General features: G+C 42.7%; 1 protein-coding gene across 1 annotated transcript in view; it reads right to left on the bottom strand.

The window, feature by feature from the left end:
- Positions 1 to 4,523: 4,523 nt before the first annotated feature.
- LOC118362969 (large neutral amino acids transporter small subunit 3-like) overlaps positions 4,524 to 16,483 on the bottom strand; it is a 34,946-nt gene continuing 22,986 nt past the window's right edge. The window contains exons 6-15 of the mRNA XM_035743726.2: positions 12,705 to 12,797; positions 12,361 to 12,494; positions 12,067 to 12,221; positions 11,644 to 11,790; positions 11,270 to 11,305; positions 10,950 to 11,061; positions 9,954 to 10,083; positions 7,283 to 7,356; positions 6,838 to 6,961; positions 4,524 to 6,581 (exon numbers count right to left, since the gene is read on the bottom strand). Coding sequence (XP_035599619.2) covers positions 6,378 to 6,581; positions 6,838 to 6,961; positions 7,283 to 7,356; positions 9,954 to 10,083; positions 10,950 to 11,061; positions 11,270 to 11,305; positions 11,644 to 11,790; positions 12,067 to 12,221; positions 12,361 to 12,494; positions 12,705 to 12,797 — 1,209 coding nt within the window. The 3' untranslated portion in view covers positions 4,524 to 6,377. The remainder of the gene's footprint in view (positions 6,582 to 6,837; positions 6,962 to 7,282; positions 7,357 to 9,953; positions 10,084 to 10,949; positions 11,062 to 11,269; positions 11,306 to 11,643; positions 11,791 to 12,066; positions 12,222 to 12,360; positions 12,495 to 12,704; positions 12,798 to 16,483) is intronic.

The following is a 16,483-nucleotide window of genomic DNA, read 5'->3' on the forward strand; positions in this document are numbered from 1 at the left end:
ACCTCTCTGCTTTCGCTGCCTCCAGCTCTGCTTTGGGGCGGCAATATTCCCCTGGCTCTGCCCAGGCTCCTTTCCCGTCTAGGATCTCCTCTCAAGTCCATTTCTCCATATAGTGTTGCCTCTCCTACTGCTGCTGCTGCTGCTACCTCTCCTGCTGCTGCTGTTGTTGCTCCTCATTACCACGCCGCTTGGTCCTTGTTTGGTGGGTGATTCTATAATGGTTTTCCTTCTCTTCGTCTGAAGAGGAGAGAAGGATCAGAGGACCAATATGCGGCGTGGTAAGTGTCCATGGTTTTTTATTAAAACACAAACTGAACACTCCATACAAAACAATAAACGTAACGTGAATAACGAAAACAGTACTGTGTGGTGTAAAACACAGACACGGAAACAATCACCCACAGTGAAACCCAGGTTACCTAAGTATGATTCTCAATCAGAGGCAACTAACGACACCTGCATCTGATTGAGAACCATACTAGGGCGAACACAGAAAAACAACCTAGACACACAAAACATAGAATGCCCACCCAACTCACGCCCTGACCAACTAAAACAAACAATAACACAATAACTAGGGTCAGAACGTGACACACATGTGCTCCATCTCCAGCCTCTAGGTCGTCAGAGCATTATGACAACACCTGGACTCCATCACCTCCTTGATTACCTGCCCTATATGTCACTCCCTTTGGTTCCTTCCCTAGGCATCATTGTTTCTGTTTCATGTCTGTGCGTTGTTTGTGTTTCTTGTTTTGTATTATGTTTTGTTTATTGATTAGATCACTCACTCCCTGAACTTGCTTCCTGACTCTCAGCGCACTCATTACAAGTTCACAGCGGTTTGGATGGTACAATGGGAGCAAACTATTCTAATTATAGCAACCAGGAAATGGCAGAGCGATATCTGCATAGTGCATCTTTAAATTGAAAATGATGCTGTCGCTGCTTCCATAAGACACATTGATAAATAGCCCAATGTCAAAACCTAGTTTTAAAGTGTCCAAATCAATAACCAATATGCAGGGACAGTTTGTGATATATTGAAAACCAAAAATAACTATCTACACGCACATGAGGAACAATAATAATCATATTATTATTAGCATTCTTTTTTAAACGAGCACCTTATAAACAGCACACCTACCAAAAACCCTGCTGTTACTACAGTGTGTCACTGAACTGTGTGAGAAGCCTGCAAGTACATGACAATAACATTTGATTTGACTGAATTTGATTTGTCACCAGTGGATCCAGGTGACCAGGACTGCCCCTCGTTATCGGATATATTTTGCACACACACACAATTCTTTACTGCACTTTTCAACAAACCTTTTTCAAATGGACATGGTATTCAATGTATTTTAAATAATATAAATATGTATAAAACAAGTGGCGACAGGGAGTAGGTATGCCACTGGCTCTGACTGGCAGCTGTCGTGTTGCCGGTCTGGAGAAGGGCGACTGGGTTCAAGGACATCAACCACCCGAACCACTGCCTGTTCACCCCGCTATCATCCAGAAGGCGAGGTCAGTACAGGTGCATCAAAGCTGGGACCGAGAGACTGAAAAACAGCTTCTATCTCAAGGCCATCAGACTGTTAAACAGCCACCACTAACAGTGAGTGGCTGCTGCCAACACACTGTCATTGACACTGACCCAACTCCAGCCATTTTAATAATGGGAATTGATGGGAATTATGTAAATATATCACTAGCCACTTTAAACAATGCTACCTTATATAATGTTACTTACCCTACATTATTCATCTCATATGCATATGTATATACTGTACTCTACATCATCGACTGCATCCTTATGTAACACATGTATCACTAGCCACTTTAACTATGCCACTTTGTTTACTTTGTCTACACACTCATCTCATATGTATATACTGTACTCGATACCATCTACTGTATGCTGCTCTGTACCATCACTCATTCATATATCCTTATGTACATGTTCCTTATCCCCTTACACTGTGTATAAGACAGTAGTTTTGGAATTGTTAGTTAGATTACTTGTTGGTTATCACTGCATTGTCGGAACTAGAAGCACAAGCATTTCGCTACACTCGCATTTAACATCTGCTAACCATGTGTATGTGACAAATAAAATTTGATTTGATTTGATTTGATTTGGGTTGTGTAAGGAAAACGGTATGTCAGCGGGAGTAGCAGCGTGACCCAACGGCCTATCGCAAGTGCTCTGTGAGTCGGTTTGGGGGGGAAAAGCTGGCGCACCGCGATCGACCACTATGGAGGGACGCCGGGCTTCCGAGTGCTCATTGCTAACTGGGATGCAAGCCGCTTCATTGGGGGCTTCCAACAGTAAACTTGTAAAAAACGCTTACTTCAAAGTGGATGTACTGTGACAAGACCTTCAGGGGCATATTTCAGAAATGTATTTCATAGCTCAGCTTGCAATGCCATTTTTCAGGTGACATGAATCTACTCTTCATAGCCCAATTTGAATTATTGTTATTATTGTTACGTTATTATTGTAGCTCTTGCTGCTCATAAGAACGTAGACGTTACATCCTTGGTTTTTGTTGCCATGTAATGGAGGACAATTTATTACGTTACACAACAATACAAAAGTCATCGTTAGGCTCAATTCATGCATGGAACTTGGCTGTTTATTCAATAAATTGACGGAAGAAGATTTGGAGTAGAGGGTGAGGGGCCAGAACCCACAGGAAGGCCTCCGCCTTCAGGAGAGTTTATGGGCCGAGGTGGAGATGGCGAAGCCTGTATCAAATACTAAGGAACATCTCTGAAGAGAGTGAAACTGACTTAACAACCATATCCCATCTCTTTGAGTGTCGCGTGGTTTCATAGACAATGTGTCTTTGCATTACACTCTCCGCAACCCTGACACCAAATAAAATATATGAAATAATGAATCCAATCTACAAGCTCACTCTTTATGCAGTAGCAATTGAGACTGGGAAGGAGGTTAAGAATAAATGGACTGGTTTACAACTCCTGATCTCCCGCATCCTTCTATTTCAGTGTAAGTCACAATATTGCAAAGAAAAAGTATCTGCAGTTTGCGTCCCACTTCCAGGTAGGCTATAACAAGTTGCCCTTATACACAGATATAGGATCAGTTTACTCAACAGCAATCCCTTCCTTAAAAACGATTGTGGAGGAAACACACAACTGATCTTAGGTCAGTTTCTACTAGAAGACTCCTTGCTAACTAAAAGACACTTCACTTTGCCCTGTTGTTGTAGCCTTATGTTACACCCTTATCCTTATCCTAGAAAATCAAAGTTCACATGTGTCTTATTACAGTTTGATAAGGTTACTCACCAGCCATGTTTGGGTTCTGTAGAGTTGGTCTGTCAAGTCCACCGTTCCGTAATCCCTCAGCCAGGGGATGACCTAATGACCCACACTTGGGTCGTGTTCACTAGAAACCAATAAAATGCAGGCTCGCAAGTTGAAATCTGTTCATTTATTACATCAGTAAAACCACTTAAAGAGATTCTCCGGTACTTTGTAAACTTTTTTAGCCAGTAGTTCTGAAAGTAATGACCACGAGCCAAAAGTGGTCCCCGGAAATGAAGTACTACTGTTACGTCACATATGTGCAGATATGTGCACCATGTCATTGCTCTCTCTCTCTCTCTCTCTCGCTCTGCTGTGTTTGCATCCTGCTAGCTGTCACTCAAATGGCGAGGGGCTGGCCCACGTGGGGGGGAATGGCGCCACACAGCTTCCAGAAAACAGTTGGGATTTCGTGGCTAATGAAGTAAGACAGTAATTAGGCATGTATGAACTACACATGGACGCATCCAACCCTAAGCGGGAGGTTGAAAAAATTCAAAGTTCCGGTCTTTAAATATGACATTTTCTATTCAAAGCCTATTTATAATACATTGTTTTGGATCCTCTTACATTCTCTTCACCACATTGGCCGCATAATATGATCTTATTATTACAAATGTAATAAGATCAGTGATAATGATGAATGTTCTCCAACACAGAGGTGGAAGTACAGTATGTGAAAGTTGCCCCATGTTCTGCGCATGTAATCATAAAGCATCTCAGAGTAGGAGTACTGATCTAGGATCAGGTCCCCCCCCCTGTCCATGTTATCTAATTCATTCTGATCTAAAAGGCTAAACTGGTCCTAGATCACCACTCCTACTCTTGAGAGGCATAGTTGGAGAGCAACTGTGATGTGGATGAACCAACGTTTTTTTTTTCTTCTTCTGATGCTCATATAAAATAAATGGCAAAGCAAACTCTCAAGTCTTAAAAAGACTAGAAAACATTCCAAGCGCATATATATAGCAAAACTATGGCTTTACATTCTCATAGTGCAATTCAGACACTATAGGTACTACACATGCCATTACATGGCACAAAAGTAGCCAGAGTGCCAGTCTGTTTGTGCAATCGTGTCAACTCCTTTTCAAACGTGCCATGTTTTGTCTTGCAATAGAGTTGGGGAAAGCACAAACAGATCTGAGACCAGGCTACCACCAAAATACTTGCTTCCCAGGCACTTACAATAAAGCACACACATTCAATTTATTACATACATACAATACAGTATTCTCTTTCAGATTCAAGCGGTACTAAGTCACGCACGCGGTCTCTATCACAAATGGCACCCCATACCCTACAGAGGGATTTAGTGGGATGCACACTAAATAAATAGCCTAGTAGCTCCAATGCACCTGCTAAATGAAGCCCTGCTCCAATGAGGTGGTTCTACTGTCGTTGTCATGGGGACAGTGATATCGGGGTTCAGGTGCATCCACCTTACCTCATACATTACTGTTAACTAGTAATACTGTTTGTTATATTTGACCTCATACAGTACTGTAAACTAGCAACACTTTTATTTGACCAAATACAATACTATGAACTGTAAAATACTGTTTTATTTGACCTCATAGAGGGCTGTTAGTTGTAAATAATGTATTGTTTTTGAATATCGAAGACGGTTGGTTGATCAGATTCACCAGCTTTTGGAGTTGATTTGAGCAACACATCTGTACATCTATATTATCTCGTACAGTACTGTAAACACGGTTTAACATTTCAAGATGGTTGGTTGGTGGGCTGTTTGACCAGATTGAATCAGCTACTGGCAAGTGCTCTTTCTTGCCCACATTTCTATAAATACTTTTCTTTGAAACTAATCTACAGCTCTTTGTAAGAGCTCCTTTGTAACAGCTCACCTTGAAAGGTTTCGGTGATGGGTACCGATTGGCATTTCTCTTGAACTACACAGACATTTCCCGTTGCAATTTTATCATACGCAACAAGTTCAATGACATGATTATCTAAAAGCAAAATTCCATCAACGTTGCTGCAAACTAGGCTGTGCCTGCACAACACCTCGCATACCGTACCACTGTCCTGAACTTAGCTATGATTGGCGGAAATAACAATGGATGATGTCATCTCAAAACCTCGGTTCTGTCTCACATGGTACCCTATTTCCTATATAGGGAATAGGGTGCCATTTCGGACATAGCCGCAGACTTGACCAAGTGGGCATAGTACTTAGTGGACTTACAATGACAGGTCTGACATGGAGATAAAGAAGGGGACACGGGGAGATTGCAGGTGCAGATTGATAGTCAAATTAATAGGGATGTGCAGGCCCTATGGGCTGGTGGTCTGAGCACATGTACGGGGAAACTGCGGTTCCCCTTCTCCACCATGTCTCCTCCTAATCTGTATTCTCCGCTCGATGTAAAGACACAATAAAGACAAGTATAGATACAGGGAGTGAACCGGAAAAGACAGAAAGACAAACAAACAACGACCAATAAAATATTAGTACCAGACTGGCTGCCAGACCTAAATGAATGAAGTGACTGTGGGGTGGTGAGAGTTTGGTCGGGGAGGTAGTTCATTGTTACACCAGCCAATCTGATAGCGAAATAAATCCACTTCCTGTCTACTACAGAATACTGAGAGTTGTGCTTCTGGTTGGTGGAAGGGTGACCTGAAATGGTACCAATAACCTTCATGGAATTTCCGGTCAGTGTAAATTGTATTGCTTAATTATTGAATTGCCGAACCTCAATTTCCATTGAGATTTTCTATTTCACGTTTAGGCATGAAATTATGTTTTTAACTGAAATAAATATCAGTTAAATGTATATTTTAGGATTTCTTTGGCATGTCATACCTAAAACAAAAATGAGTATATTGAGTGTGTATTTTGATGTCAAATTAAAAAGGGCTTAAGGGCGACATGTCCAAACTCCAGTGCACAATATTGTCATCACTGTCCGAAAATGACAACCATCATTTGTCATCGTCATGACGATGGTCTATAATGATATTTTACAATTAATGACTATGATATTTGACAGTTAGTTTGGTCAAGATTCTTAAGCTTAATTGCTGAGATGTCCATTAGTATGGTCTTTGGTATGGCCATTTTCTGGTTGCCGTAAGGTTTGTCTCTCTCTTTCTGATTGGTTAGCGGCCTCCCTCTCACACTCGTCCACCTTCTCTCGCATCAGGTTCCTACGGTGATAGATCAGGTATCCGGGCAACAGGAATCCAGCCAATGAGGCAATGAGCAGGCTCAGGTTGATCTGTTGATCGGAAGATAGAGTTAGTCAGAGAACTAACGTGTTTGAGACATACCTTTCTAATAAATCTTATTGCCTCAATTGTCTGTTTCTGCCTATTCACATGAATCCATTTTGTATTAATTTGCCTTACAATCTCAGTAGTACAATGGCAAAGCACAAATGTCATCGTGTGTGCTGCGTGTGTCTGCATGCATGCATGTATGTGATCTGTGTGTGTGTATGCTCTGTGTACGTGTTTGTGTGTGTGTAGCCTCACCCAGTAGGGGTCTCCTCCCAGGTGTCCCACCATGATGACGAAGAGAGGCTGCTGGAGGAGAGCGAATAGCGCGCTGATCATCGACTGCATCCCCGTCAATGTCCCAAAGTGATTGGACGGATATCTGGAAGGGGCGGGATGTATGGTTACCTCCCCAATCAACACTGACAGTACCTTACCTTTGTTTTATTAAGATAATACATTTTTTTTTTTTTTTTTTGGGGGGTTTGTAGCAATTTGTGAATTGTATCCAATAATTTAACCTTTCACTGCTATTGATATGTAATATAGTGTTTTCTAAATTGTGCAACAAACAATTCCCAAAGCTATCTGACTAACACACACCTACGGATCTTACTGAGACCGATCGTAGCGATCATAGGGTGGAATGTTCTGGAAAGCAAGCGCCCAACAATGTGTTTAGTTGCTGTTGTAATGTACTTACACGGCAGCATAGAGTCCTCCGGCACAGGAGTGGACGAAACCCCTGACCATGGTGTGGACGATGAAGGAAATTATCTGGGAGGGAGGGAAAGAGAAGGCGAAGGAGAGAGAAAGGGGGGGGGGGTATTAGGAAAATAAAAGGATAGGGGGATGGAGAGGGAGAGAAATTGTTCATTTTATTTGGCCATTTAAAAACACAACACAACCACACACGTGGATACTGCCGCATTTTAAAATCATCAAGGACGACACAAAAAAGTTCCATTGTGGCCCTAAACATATACTAAACACTAAACATATACTAAACACTAAACATATACTAAACACTAAACATATACTAAACACTAAACATATACTAAACACTAAACATATACAAACTAAACATATACACAACAAAATACATAATCTCATCATCATTTACATTTTTCATTTCAGTTGACTAAAACGAGACAAGATGAAATTATCTTTGACAGGAATCGGACTTCTGAGTGGACTGGACAAGAGTTTTTGGAGAGATTGAGAGCTTTCCAGTGATAACCACAATTAATATTAGCAGCACAGATGTGCAGCACGGTTTTGTTAAGCAGTGGGAAGGACACATCACACCCAGCAGAAGCAGAAGAACAAAGTTGAATGCACAGAATCATCTAGAATGTAATTTTATGCTGTAGTGTTAGGATTTCCCTATGCTGGAACTAAGAGGCCTAGCCCGAACCATGAAAAACAGCCCCAGACCATTATTCCTCCTCCATCAAACTTTACAGTTGGCACTATGCATTCGGGCAGGTAGCGTTCCTCTTTCATCCACCAAACTCAGATTTGTCCGTCTGACTGCCAGATGGAGAAATGTGATTCATCACTTCAGAGAACGTGTTTCCACTGCTCCAGTGTGAGCTTTACACCACTCCAGCCGACGCTTGGCATTGCGCATGGTGATCTTAGGCTTGTGTGCAGCTGCTCGGGTCATGAAAACCCATTTCATGAAGCTCCCGACGAACAGTTCTTGTGCTGAAGTTGCTTCAAGAAGCCGTTTGGAACTCGGTAGTGAGTGTTGCAACCCAGGACAGATGTTTTTTATGCGCTATGGGCTTCAGTACTCAACAGTTCCGTTCTGTGCGCTTATGTGGCCTGCCAGTGTTGCTCCTAGACATTTCAACTTCACAATAACCGCAATTTGAGAACTGACTTGTTGGAAAGGTGACAGTATCATGTTGAAAGTCACTGAGCTCTTCAGTAAGGCCATTCTACTGCCAATGTTCATCAATGGAGATTGCATGGCTGTGTGCTCGATTTTATACACCTGTGTGTGGTTGAAATAGTTGAATCCGTTCATTTGAAGGGGTGTCCATATATTCTTGGATATGTAATGTAATATAGTGTATGACCCATAATACTGCCTCTACGTTTTTTTTCTTTCTATCTTGGCGAGCCGTACTAAAACTAGGCCACATGCGGACCTTACCGTTAACCATTTGTTAAGGCTACACCTTGTTCAGTCATGTTACCTCATTTGCCAGCTATAATTAACAACCTGGGCGAGCGTTCAGTAGGACGCAACGTTTTTGGAACGTTCAGATATAAATGCTATTTCGGACACTTTGAATAAGAACTAACATCTCATCTGTTGATGGAATTTATATCTGAAACGTTTGAGAACGTTTTGCAACTGAACATGACCCTGGTAGCGTTACAGCAGCCTATTCATTCATAGGTTGCATCTCCGTCACTTGGTCGTGTCAGTTTATCTCAATACTTTGTTATATACCCTTTTTGGCAATGACAGAGGTCAAACGTTTTCTGTAAGTCTTCACAAGGTTTTCACACACTGTTGCTGGTATTTTGGCCCATTCCTCCATGCAGATCTCCTCTAGAGCAGTGATGTTTTGGGGCTGTTGCTGGGCAACACGGACTTTCAACTCCCTCCAAAGATTTTCTATGGGGTTGAGATCTGGAGACTGGCTAGACCACTCCAGGACCTTGAAATGCTTCTTACGAAGCCACTCCTTCGTTGCCCGGGCGGTGTGTTTGGGATCATTGTCATGCTGAAAGACCCAGCCACGTTTCATCTTCAATGCCCTTGCTGATGGAAGGTGGTTTTCACTCAAAATCTCACGATACATGGCCCCATTCATTCTTTCCTTTACACGGATCAGTCGTCCTGGTCCCTTTTCAGAAAAACAGCCCCAAAGCATGATGTTTCCACCCCCGTGCTTCACAGTAGGTATGGTGTTCTTTGGATGCAACTCAGCATTCTTGTCCTCCAAACAGCCGTGCATCCTTCGAAACAACCCTGCCAAGCCGCACTGTTTCTTGACACCGCTTAACCCAGAAGCCAGCCGCACCAATGTGACGGAGGAAACACCGTCCTCCTGGCAACCGTGTCAGCGTGCATTGCGCCCGGTCCACCACAGGAGTCCCAACAGCGTGATGGAACAAGAACATCCCCTAACCAGGGCGACGCTGGGCTGATTGTGCACCGCCCCATGGGTGTCCTGGTCGCGGCCGGCAGCGACTGAGCCCGGACTCGTACCAGGATCTCACAGCCTTAGACCACTGCGCCACTCGGGAGGCCCCCCATATATTTCTATCGGAAACATTTCCACAACGCTGTGTCCTGTTGAACGCAACCCAGGTGAGCTGTGTGCGGTAAGGTCATGTGGCTGTCTTCTTACCTGTACAGGCAGGTTGTCTATCATCTGGATGACTCCGAAGGTGACCAGTAGAACGTTGGTGATGATGAAAGCACGGATGGCGTTTGTCAGTTTCTGGATCTTCCTGTCTCTCTTCGGGGGTTCAGGTTGGCTGGAAAGAAGAGGTCAGGGATGAAAAAAATATAAAAAAATGTAAGTATCAGGAAAATACCAAGGGTTGTGTTTATTAGGGAACGCCACAGAAGACATTTAAACAGGAAAATACCAAGGGTTGTGTTTATTAGGGAACGCCACAGAAGACATTTAAACAGGAAAATACCAAGGGTTGTGTTTATTAGAGAACGCCACAGAAGACATTTAAACAGGAAAGCGAAAATTAGCATTTTAGTCCGTTTTCTTTAGTTCGATGTCTAATGAACACAAACCCGGCTCTCTCTCAACATGCCATGCTTGGTCCCTTCTGAATTATTTCTCCCTTAAAGAGAGTGGCGCAGTGGTCTAAGGCACACCATCTCGGTGCTGGAAGCGTCACTACAGACACCCTGGTTTGAATCCAGGCTGTATCACAACCGGCCATGATTGGGAGTCCCATAGGGTGGCGCGCAATTTGCCCAGGGTCGTCCAGGTTTGGCCGGTGTAGGCCGTCATTGTAAATAAGAATTTGTTCTTAACTGACTTGCCTTGTTAAATAAAGATTAAAAAAAAAAATAAAGACAGCTGATTGACCAATTTTAATCAATTCCTGTCCATCTCTCCATAGGGATGAACAGCTTATGTCGCCATCTAGTGGTGATTCTGTATTACTGCATCCCAGGCGCCAATAGGCACATGCATGTAAAATACCTAGGGCCAAGATTTTCTTGGTGGGCTGTAAGTATAAACACTGTCCAATCAGCATGATGGATGAGATGGGTAGTTTATAACTGAAGTTCCTAATGTTCTCTCTCTCTCTCTTTGTTCCGTTCTCTCTCCGTTTCACTCTGTCACACACACGAACGTGCACGCACACACGCACACCTCTGGTCTACGTCGCACTCCTTCATCCTCCAGTCCATGATGTAGCCAATCAGAGGACAGGTGAGCAGGCAGAGCAGCTGCAGAGAGCCAAACACTGACGAGTAGAAACCCACTAAGGAGAGGAGACACACGGTCAGAAAACACACACACACACATACGTACATGCACATACAGTCACTATGCATTACCACACACACACACACACACACTCTCTTTCTCTCACACGCCCGAACGCACGCACGCACAAACACACCCCTCAACGCACACACACACAAGCTTCCAATACCAAACCAGGATCTCTCTCTGTTTCATCCTCTCACCTTGTTGCTCTGCCTCCATCAATAGCTCCTTAGAGGCTGAAAACAAACAAAAAAACACAGAAAGTCAAGGAAGTCACAAATTCACACCCACTGACATCATAACAAATCCCAGATGCCATTTCCCCGACAACTGTGACCATCCGGTGCCACAGATATTCAAGTCAAGTTTTATTTTGCCATCTCAATATACTTGCCAAAAAAGAAAGATATGTGACAGAATAAAGAAATGGCGGACTAACCGCTGCGCTCATGTTTTGTTGAACATCACTTGAAGGGAAACAGAATGTGAGCTACTTACGGAATCAGTCTGCTTTCACAAGGCAAATGGGGCAGTGCCCACGACTTAAAAGCCTTCACAAGTGATTGGTCCTTACGGTGTGGGTCGCCGTGGGTAACCAGGAACTCCAGCATCTTGTTCATGGCGCCCATAAAGAAGATGATGCGTAGCTGGGTCATCGCCATGGTGATGAGACTCCACAGGAAGATGGGCGAGCAGACTGAACTACGGAAAGGAGGGCCACCTGTCGGGGGAAAGAAGGGGAGGGGCGGGGGTAAGAATTAAACATGAGATAATGACACTGGGCTAAGTTACTTTCTCAATTTGTTAACACATTTTTATTACATTGAACAGATTAAAGTAGGGTTGAACTCAATACCGTCCATTTATTCTGGTTGGTGAGTGAAGCCCTGGAAGACCAGCTCTGACCGGTTCCATATAACTATCCGGTTCTAAGCAGTTATGTCTGGTTCTGACTGGTTCTAACCGTTTTTGTTGTTGATCCCATGCTATTCCTCACCCTGTGTCTGTTCTCCAGTTGGGAGCTGCTCTGACGAGGGATCTGGTTCCTGCTGCTTCGCAGCCACCTTCTCTTCCACCGTGGTCACATGACTGTAGAATCTGTCCCCCGTCACCTTGTCATCCATCACCATGCCACTCAGCTTCACCTCCTTACTGTGGGAGCAAGGGGGAGGGAGAGAGGGAGAGAGAGAGACTCCCTCAACGATTTTTGGGTTACTGTAACAGTCTATAACGTTAGAGTTACGTCATGTAATGTTGTGTTTATGATAGTAGCGTTGTCATGAATACTGACGTGTAGCTGATGTCCTCCGGTGCGGGGAAAGACTCCCCCGGCCAATTGAGGAAGCAGTTGAGGAAGACGAGACCGGCTAGCCCCGACCACACCCACATGATCACCCTGAAGGACACACCTAGATCATAGATCAGCTGGAGGGAAGAAACAGAGGGAGGGAGGGAGAGAAGTAGAGGTTAGAAAATTCAACTATAATATATCACGATATCAAGTAAAGCCATCAAGTGATGCCTTTCTGTGAATCGTCAATCAATCAACAAACCAATCAACATTTGTCACAAGGTGCTTGAGGTAACAAACACTGACCTAAACTCCCAGAGGGAACTGAGGTGTAACTCTCCTACCTTGACTCCAGGGAAGGTGACGGCTGAAGAGGCGTAGGAGCCGATCATTAGAGACAGGATGGTGGAGCGCACGTTCCCAAACATGTTGGGCAACTAGGAGACAGAGAGAAGGGGGGCCAGAGAGGTAGTGAGATGGGAAACAGCGAGAGTGGGAGATAGAAAAGAGGGAGGGAGAGGAAGTCGGACAAAGATCACAGGTGAGCAGTGGCTGTATTAACTTATTTTTTGTGTGCAAATTGATGGAAAATGAAACGCAGAAATATCAAATGTACATATCTATTCACACCCCTGAGTCAATACTTTGTAGAAGCATTTTTGGCGGCGATTAGAGCTCTGAGTCTTTCTGGGTAAGGCTCTAAGAGCTTTGCACACCTGGATTGTACAATATTTGCCCATTATTCTTACAAAAAAAAATATTCAAGCTCTGTCAAGTTGATTGTTGATCATTGCCAGACAGCCATTTCAAGTCAAATCAAATTGTGTTTATCACATGCGCCGAATACAACAGGTGCATGTGATAATTGTCAATAATGACAATCACCTTACAGTGCAATGCTTATGTACAAGACCTTAACCAACAGCGCTTTAAGAAGTTAAGAAATGTTTCAGTAAAAAAATAGATAAGTAAAAAATAGAAAATAAAACTAACAAATAATTAAACAATGTGCGGGTGCACTGGTTAGTCGAGGTAATATATACATGTAGGTAGAGTTAAAGTGACTATGCATAGATAATAAACAGAGTAGCAGCAGTGTAAAAGAGGGGTCTGGGTAGCCCTTTGATTAGCAGGTCAGGAGTCTTATGGTTTGGGTGGTAGAAGCTGTTAAGAAGCCTTTTGGACCTAGACTTGGCGCTCTGGTACCGCTTGCCGTGCGTTAGCAGAGAGAACAATCTATGACTTGGGTGGCTGGAGTCTTTGATCATTTTCATGTCTTTCCATAGATTTTCATGCCAATTTAAGTCAAAACTGTAACTAGGCCACTCAGGAACATTCAACGTTGTCTTGGTAAGTAACTCCAGTGTATATTTGGCCTTGTGTTGTAGGTTATTGTCCTGTTGAAAGGGGGATTTGTCTACCAGTGTCTGTTGGAAAGCAGACTGAACCAGGTTTTCCTTTAGGATTTTGCCTGCGATTATAGCTGTATTCCGTTTATTATTTTCCCGAAAAACAAACTCCCTTGTCCTTGACGATGACAAGCATACCCACAACATGATGTAGCCACCACCACACTTGAAAATATATAATAAATATACAATGTGATGTGTTGTGTTGGATTTACCCGAAACATAACACTTTGTATTCAGGACAAAAATGTAATTTCCTTGTTGCAAACAAGATGCATGTTTAGGAATATTTTTATTCTTTACCTACTTCCTTCTTTTCACTCTAATTTAGGTTGGTATTGTGGAGTAACTACAATGTTGTTGATCCATCCTCAGTTTTCTCCTATCACAGCCATTAAACTCTGTAACTGTTTTAAAAGTCACCATTGGCCTCATGGTGAAAATCCCTGAGCAGTTTCCTTCCTCTCTGGCCACTGTTAGGGTGGACATCTGTATCGTTGTCGTGACTGGGTGTAATTGATACACCATCTAAAATGTAATTAATAACTTCACCATGCTCAAATGGATATTCAGTGTCTGCTTTTTAAAAAACAAATGTTTTTTTAATACAATTCTACCAATCGGTGTCGTTCTTTGCGAGGCATTGAAAAACCTCCCTGGTATTTGTGGTTGAATCCGTGCTTGAAATTCACTATTTGGTTTAGCGACCTTACAGATACTTAATTCTATGTGCGAGGTAGAGAGATGGGGTAGTCATTAAAAAAAAATCATATTAACCACTATTATTGAACATTATTATTAACTTATTAGGTGACTTGTTAAGCACATTTTTACTCCTGAACTTATTTAGGCTCGCCATAACAATGGCTTGAATAATTATTGACTCAAGACATTTCAGTTTGACATTTTTTTTTACCAAATAAAAAGAAACATTTCTACAAACATAATTCCACTTTGACATTACGGGGTATGGTGTGTGACAGAACATCTAAATGTGATCCATTTTAAATTCAGGCTGTAACACAGCAACATTTGGGAAAAGTAAAGGGGTGTGAATACTTCCGGAAGGCAGTGGAAGTGCTCAAGATGCAATTCCATGAAAGTAACACCAGGTGGCGATATGAGCTGTTCCATCTTTATGGAGAGGGTCCTAATACGCAGCTTTGCAACATGTGTTAGGTCAGTTACTCTGCTGCTTTAGGAGACACATGCTAGCCTGAGGCAAGGGGAATAGCCTTGCTTTGTATTCACAGCCTCTGACTTGGCATATAATATTGCTACACAAGTAGAAGGTTGATTTTAGACATTTTTTGGTCGCTGGCACTTTTGCAAAAAAAACAGTTTTTACTTGGAAACGGTAGAAAATGTGGACATATGGGGTTATGAATGAACAAATGCCATACAAGAAGTCTTGTAGTTGCCTTCCTATTTCCCTCACTCATTCTCTCCCTTGTCTTTTTGGAGGACGTTGTGCAAGTACTGAGTGTCTGCGTGCCAAAAATGCATTTTTTGTTGTGGTTGCTGTGAATGTGTGTGTGCGTGGAATTGTGCAGGTGGCACAGTCGAAGCAGTGTCCTCCTTAACCTGCCGAAGTAATACCCAACACAAACAGCTGTGAGTAGTTCCCCCCTGTGTCGTGCCGACGACACCGTGCCAGTGCCAGCCTACGCCCCCTTTGGAAAACATTGCCTGATCTCGCGAGCTTGACATGAATGTTCGCTGCACAGAGCGGTAAATTAGTTCAAGTTAAATATAGTGACAACACGTACTGTGTCACCACACTGAGCTTAAATACATACCAGATATTGTGACAGAATTTCTCTATGGGGGCTTAAATCAAATTCATGTGATTTAGCCATTTTTGTACATTGTATATAAACGTACAGGCTCAGAGCAACAGCAATGTTTGCACTTCTCTTTATAGATGTGTGTTACGATTTGAAGTAGCACCCTATTCACTATATAGTGCACTACTTTTGACCCCTACGTAGGGAATATGGTGCCATTTCGGATGCAAACTGTGTCACTCCACACTGTGCCAAGCTGAGCTTAAAGAGTGATATCAAACACCATTGCGCTAACCTCTATTTAAAGATGTGCAATACACCCGGAACCTATAAAGACAGCGTCGATGTAAACAAGTTATATAAATCATTTATATAAATAACTCTGTGTATCGTTCCCATCCGTCATCCCTTCACTATTTGTTCAATAGAAATCTGAAAATACAGAAAAGGTGGGAATTACCACTCCTTCATAAAATATATATTCTTCTGATGCTTGGGCTTCTGATGCTTCTGATGCTCTCTCTTTTAACAAATAAATGCAAAAAAAACACAAAAAAAACAAAAAACAGGAAGAAGCAAAACACACACACTTTGACACACTATTTCCAGTTGGTCACACTCTAGGTTTAACTGAGGACAATATCCCTCTCTCTCCCTCTCTAGATCTTTCCTGTTTTCCACAACAGTCTCTCTCCCTGTTTTCCCATTCTTATCACTCCCCCCACCAATTTAACCCTGCTGATAGTGACATACCAGCCAGTACCACAGTTTTCCAGACCAAGTAACCTGACCAGGAACAAACCTGCGCCCTACACTTACTATATAGAACCCCTAGGGTTCTGATTAAAGAACCCTACAAAAGGGTTCTATTTAGAACCTTAAGGGTTGCTATATGAAGTGATAGAACCATTTTTGGTACTACATAGA

This window comes from Oncorhynchus keta, chromosome 29, assembly GCF_023373465.1.
Source record: "Oncorhynchus keta strain PuntledgeMale-10-30-2019 chromosome 29, Oket_V2, whole genome shotgun sequence".
Taxonomy (NCBI): Eukaryota; Metazoa; Chordata; class Actinopteri; order Salmoniformes; family Salmonidae; genus Oncorhynchus; species Oncorhynchus keta.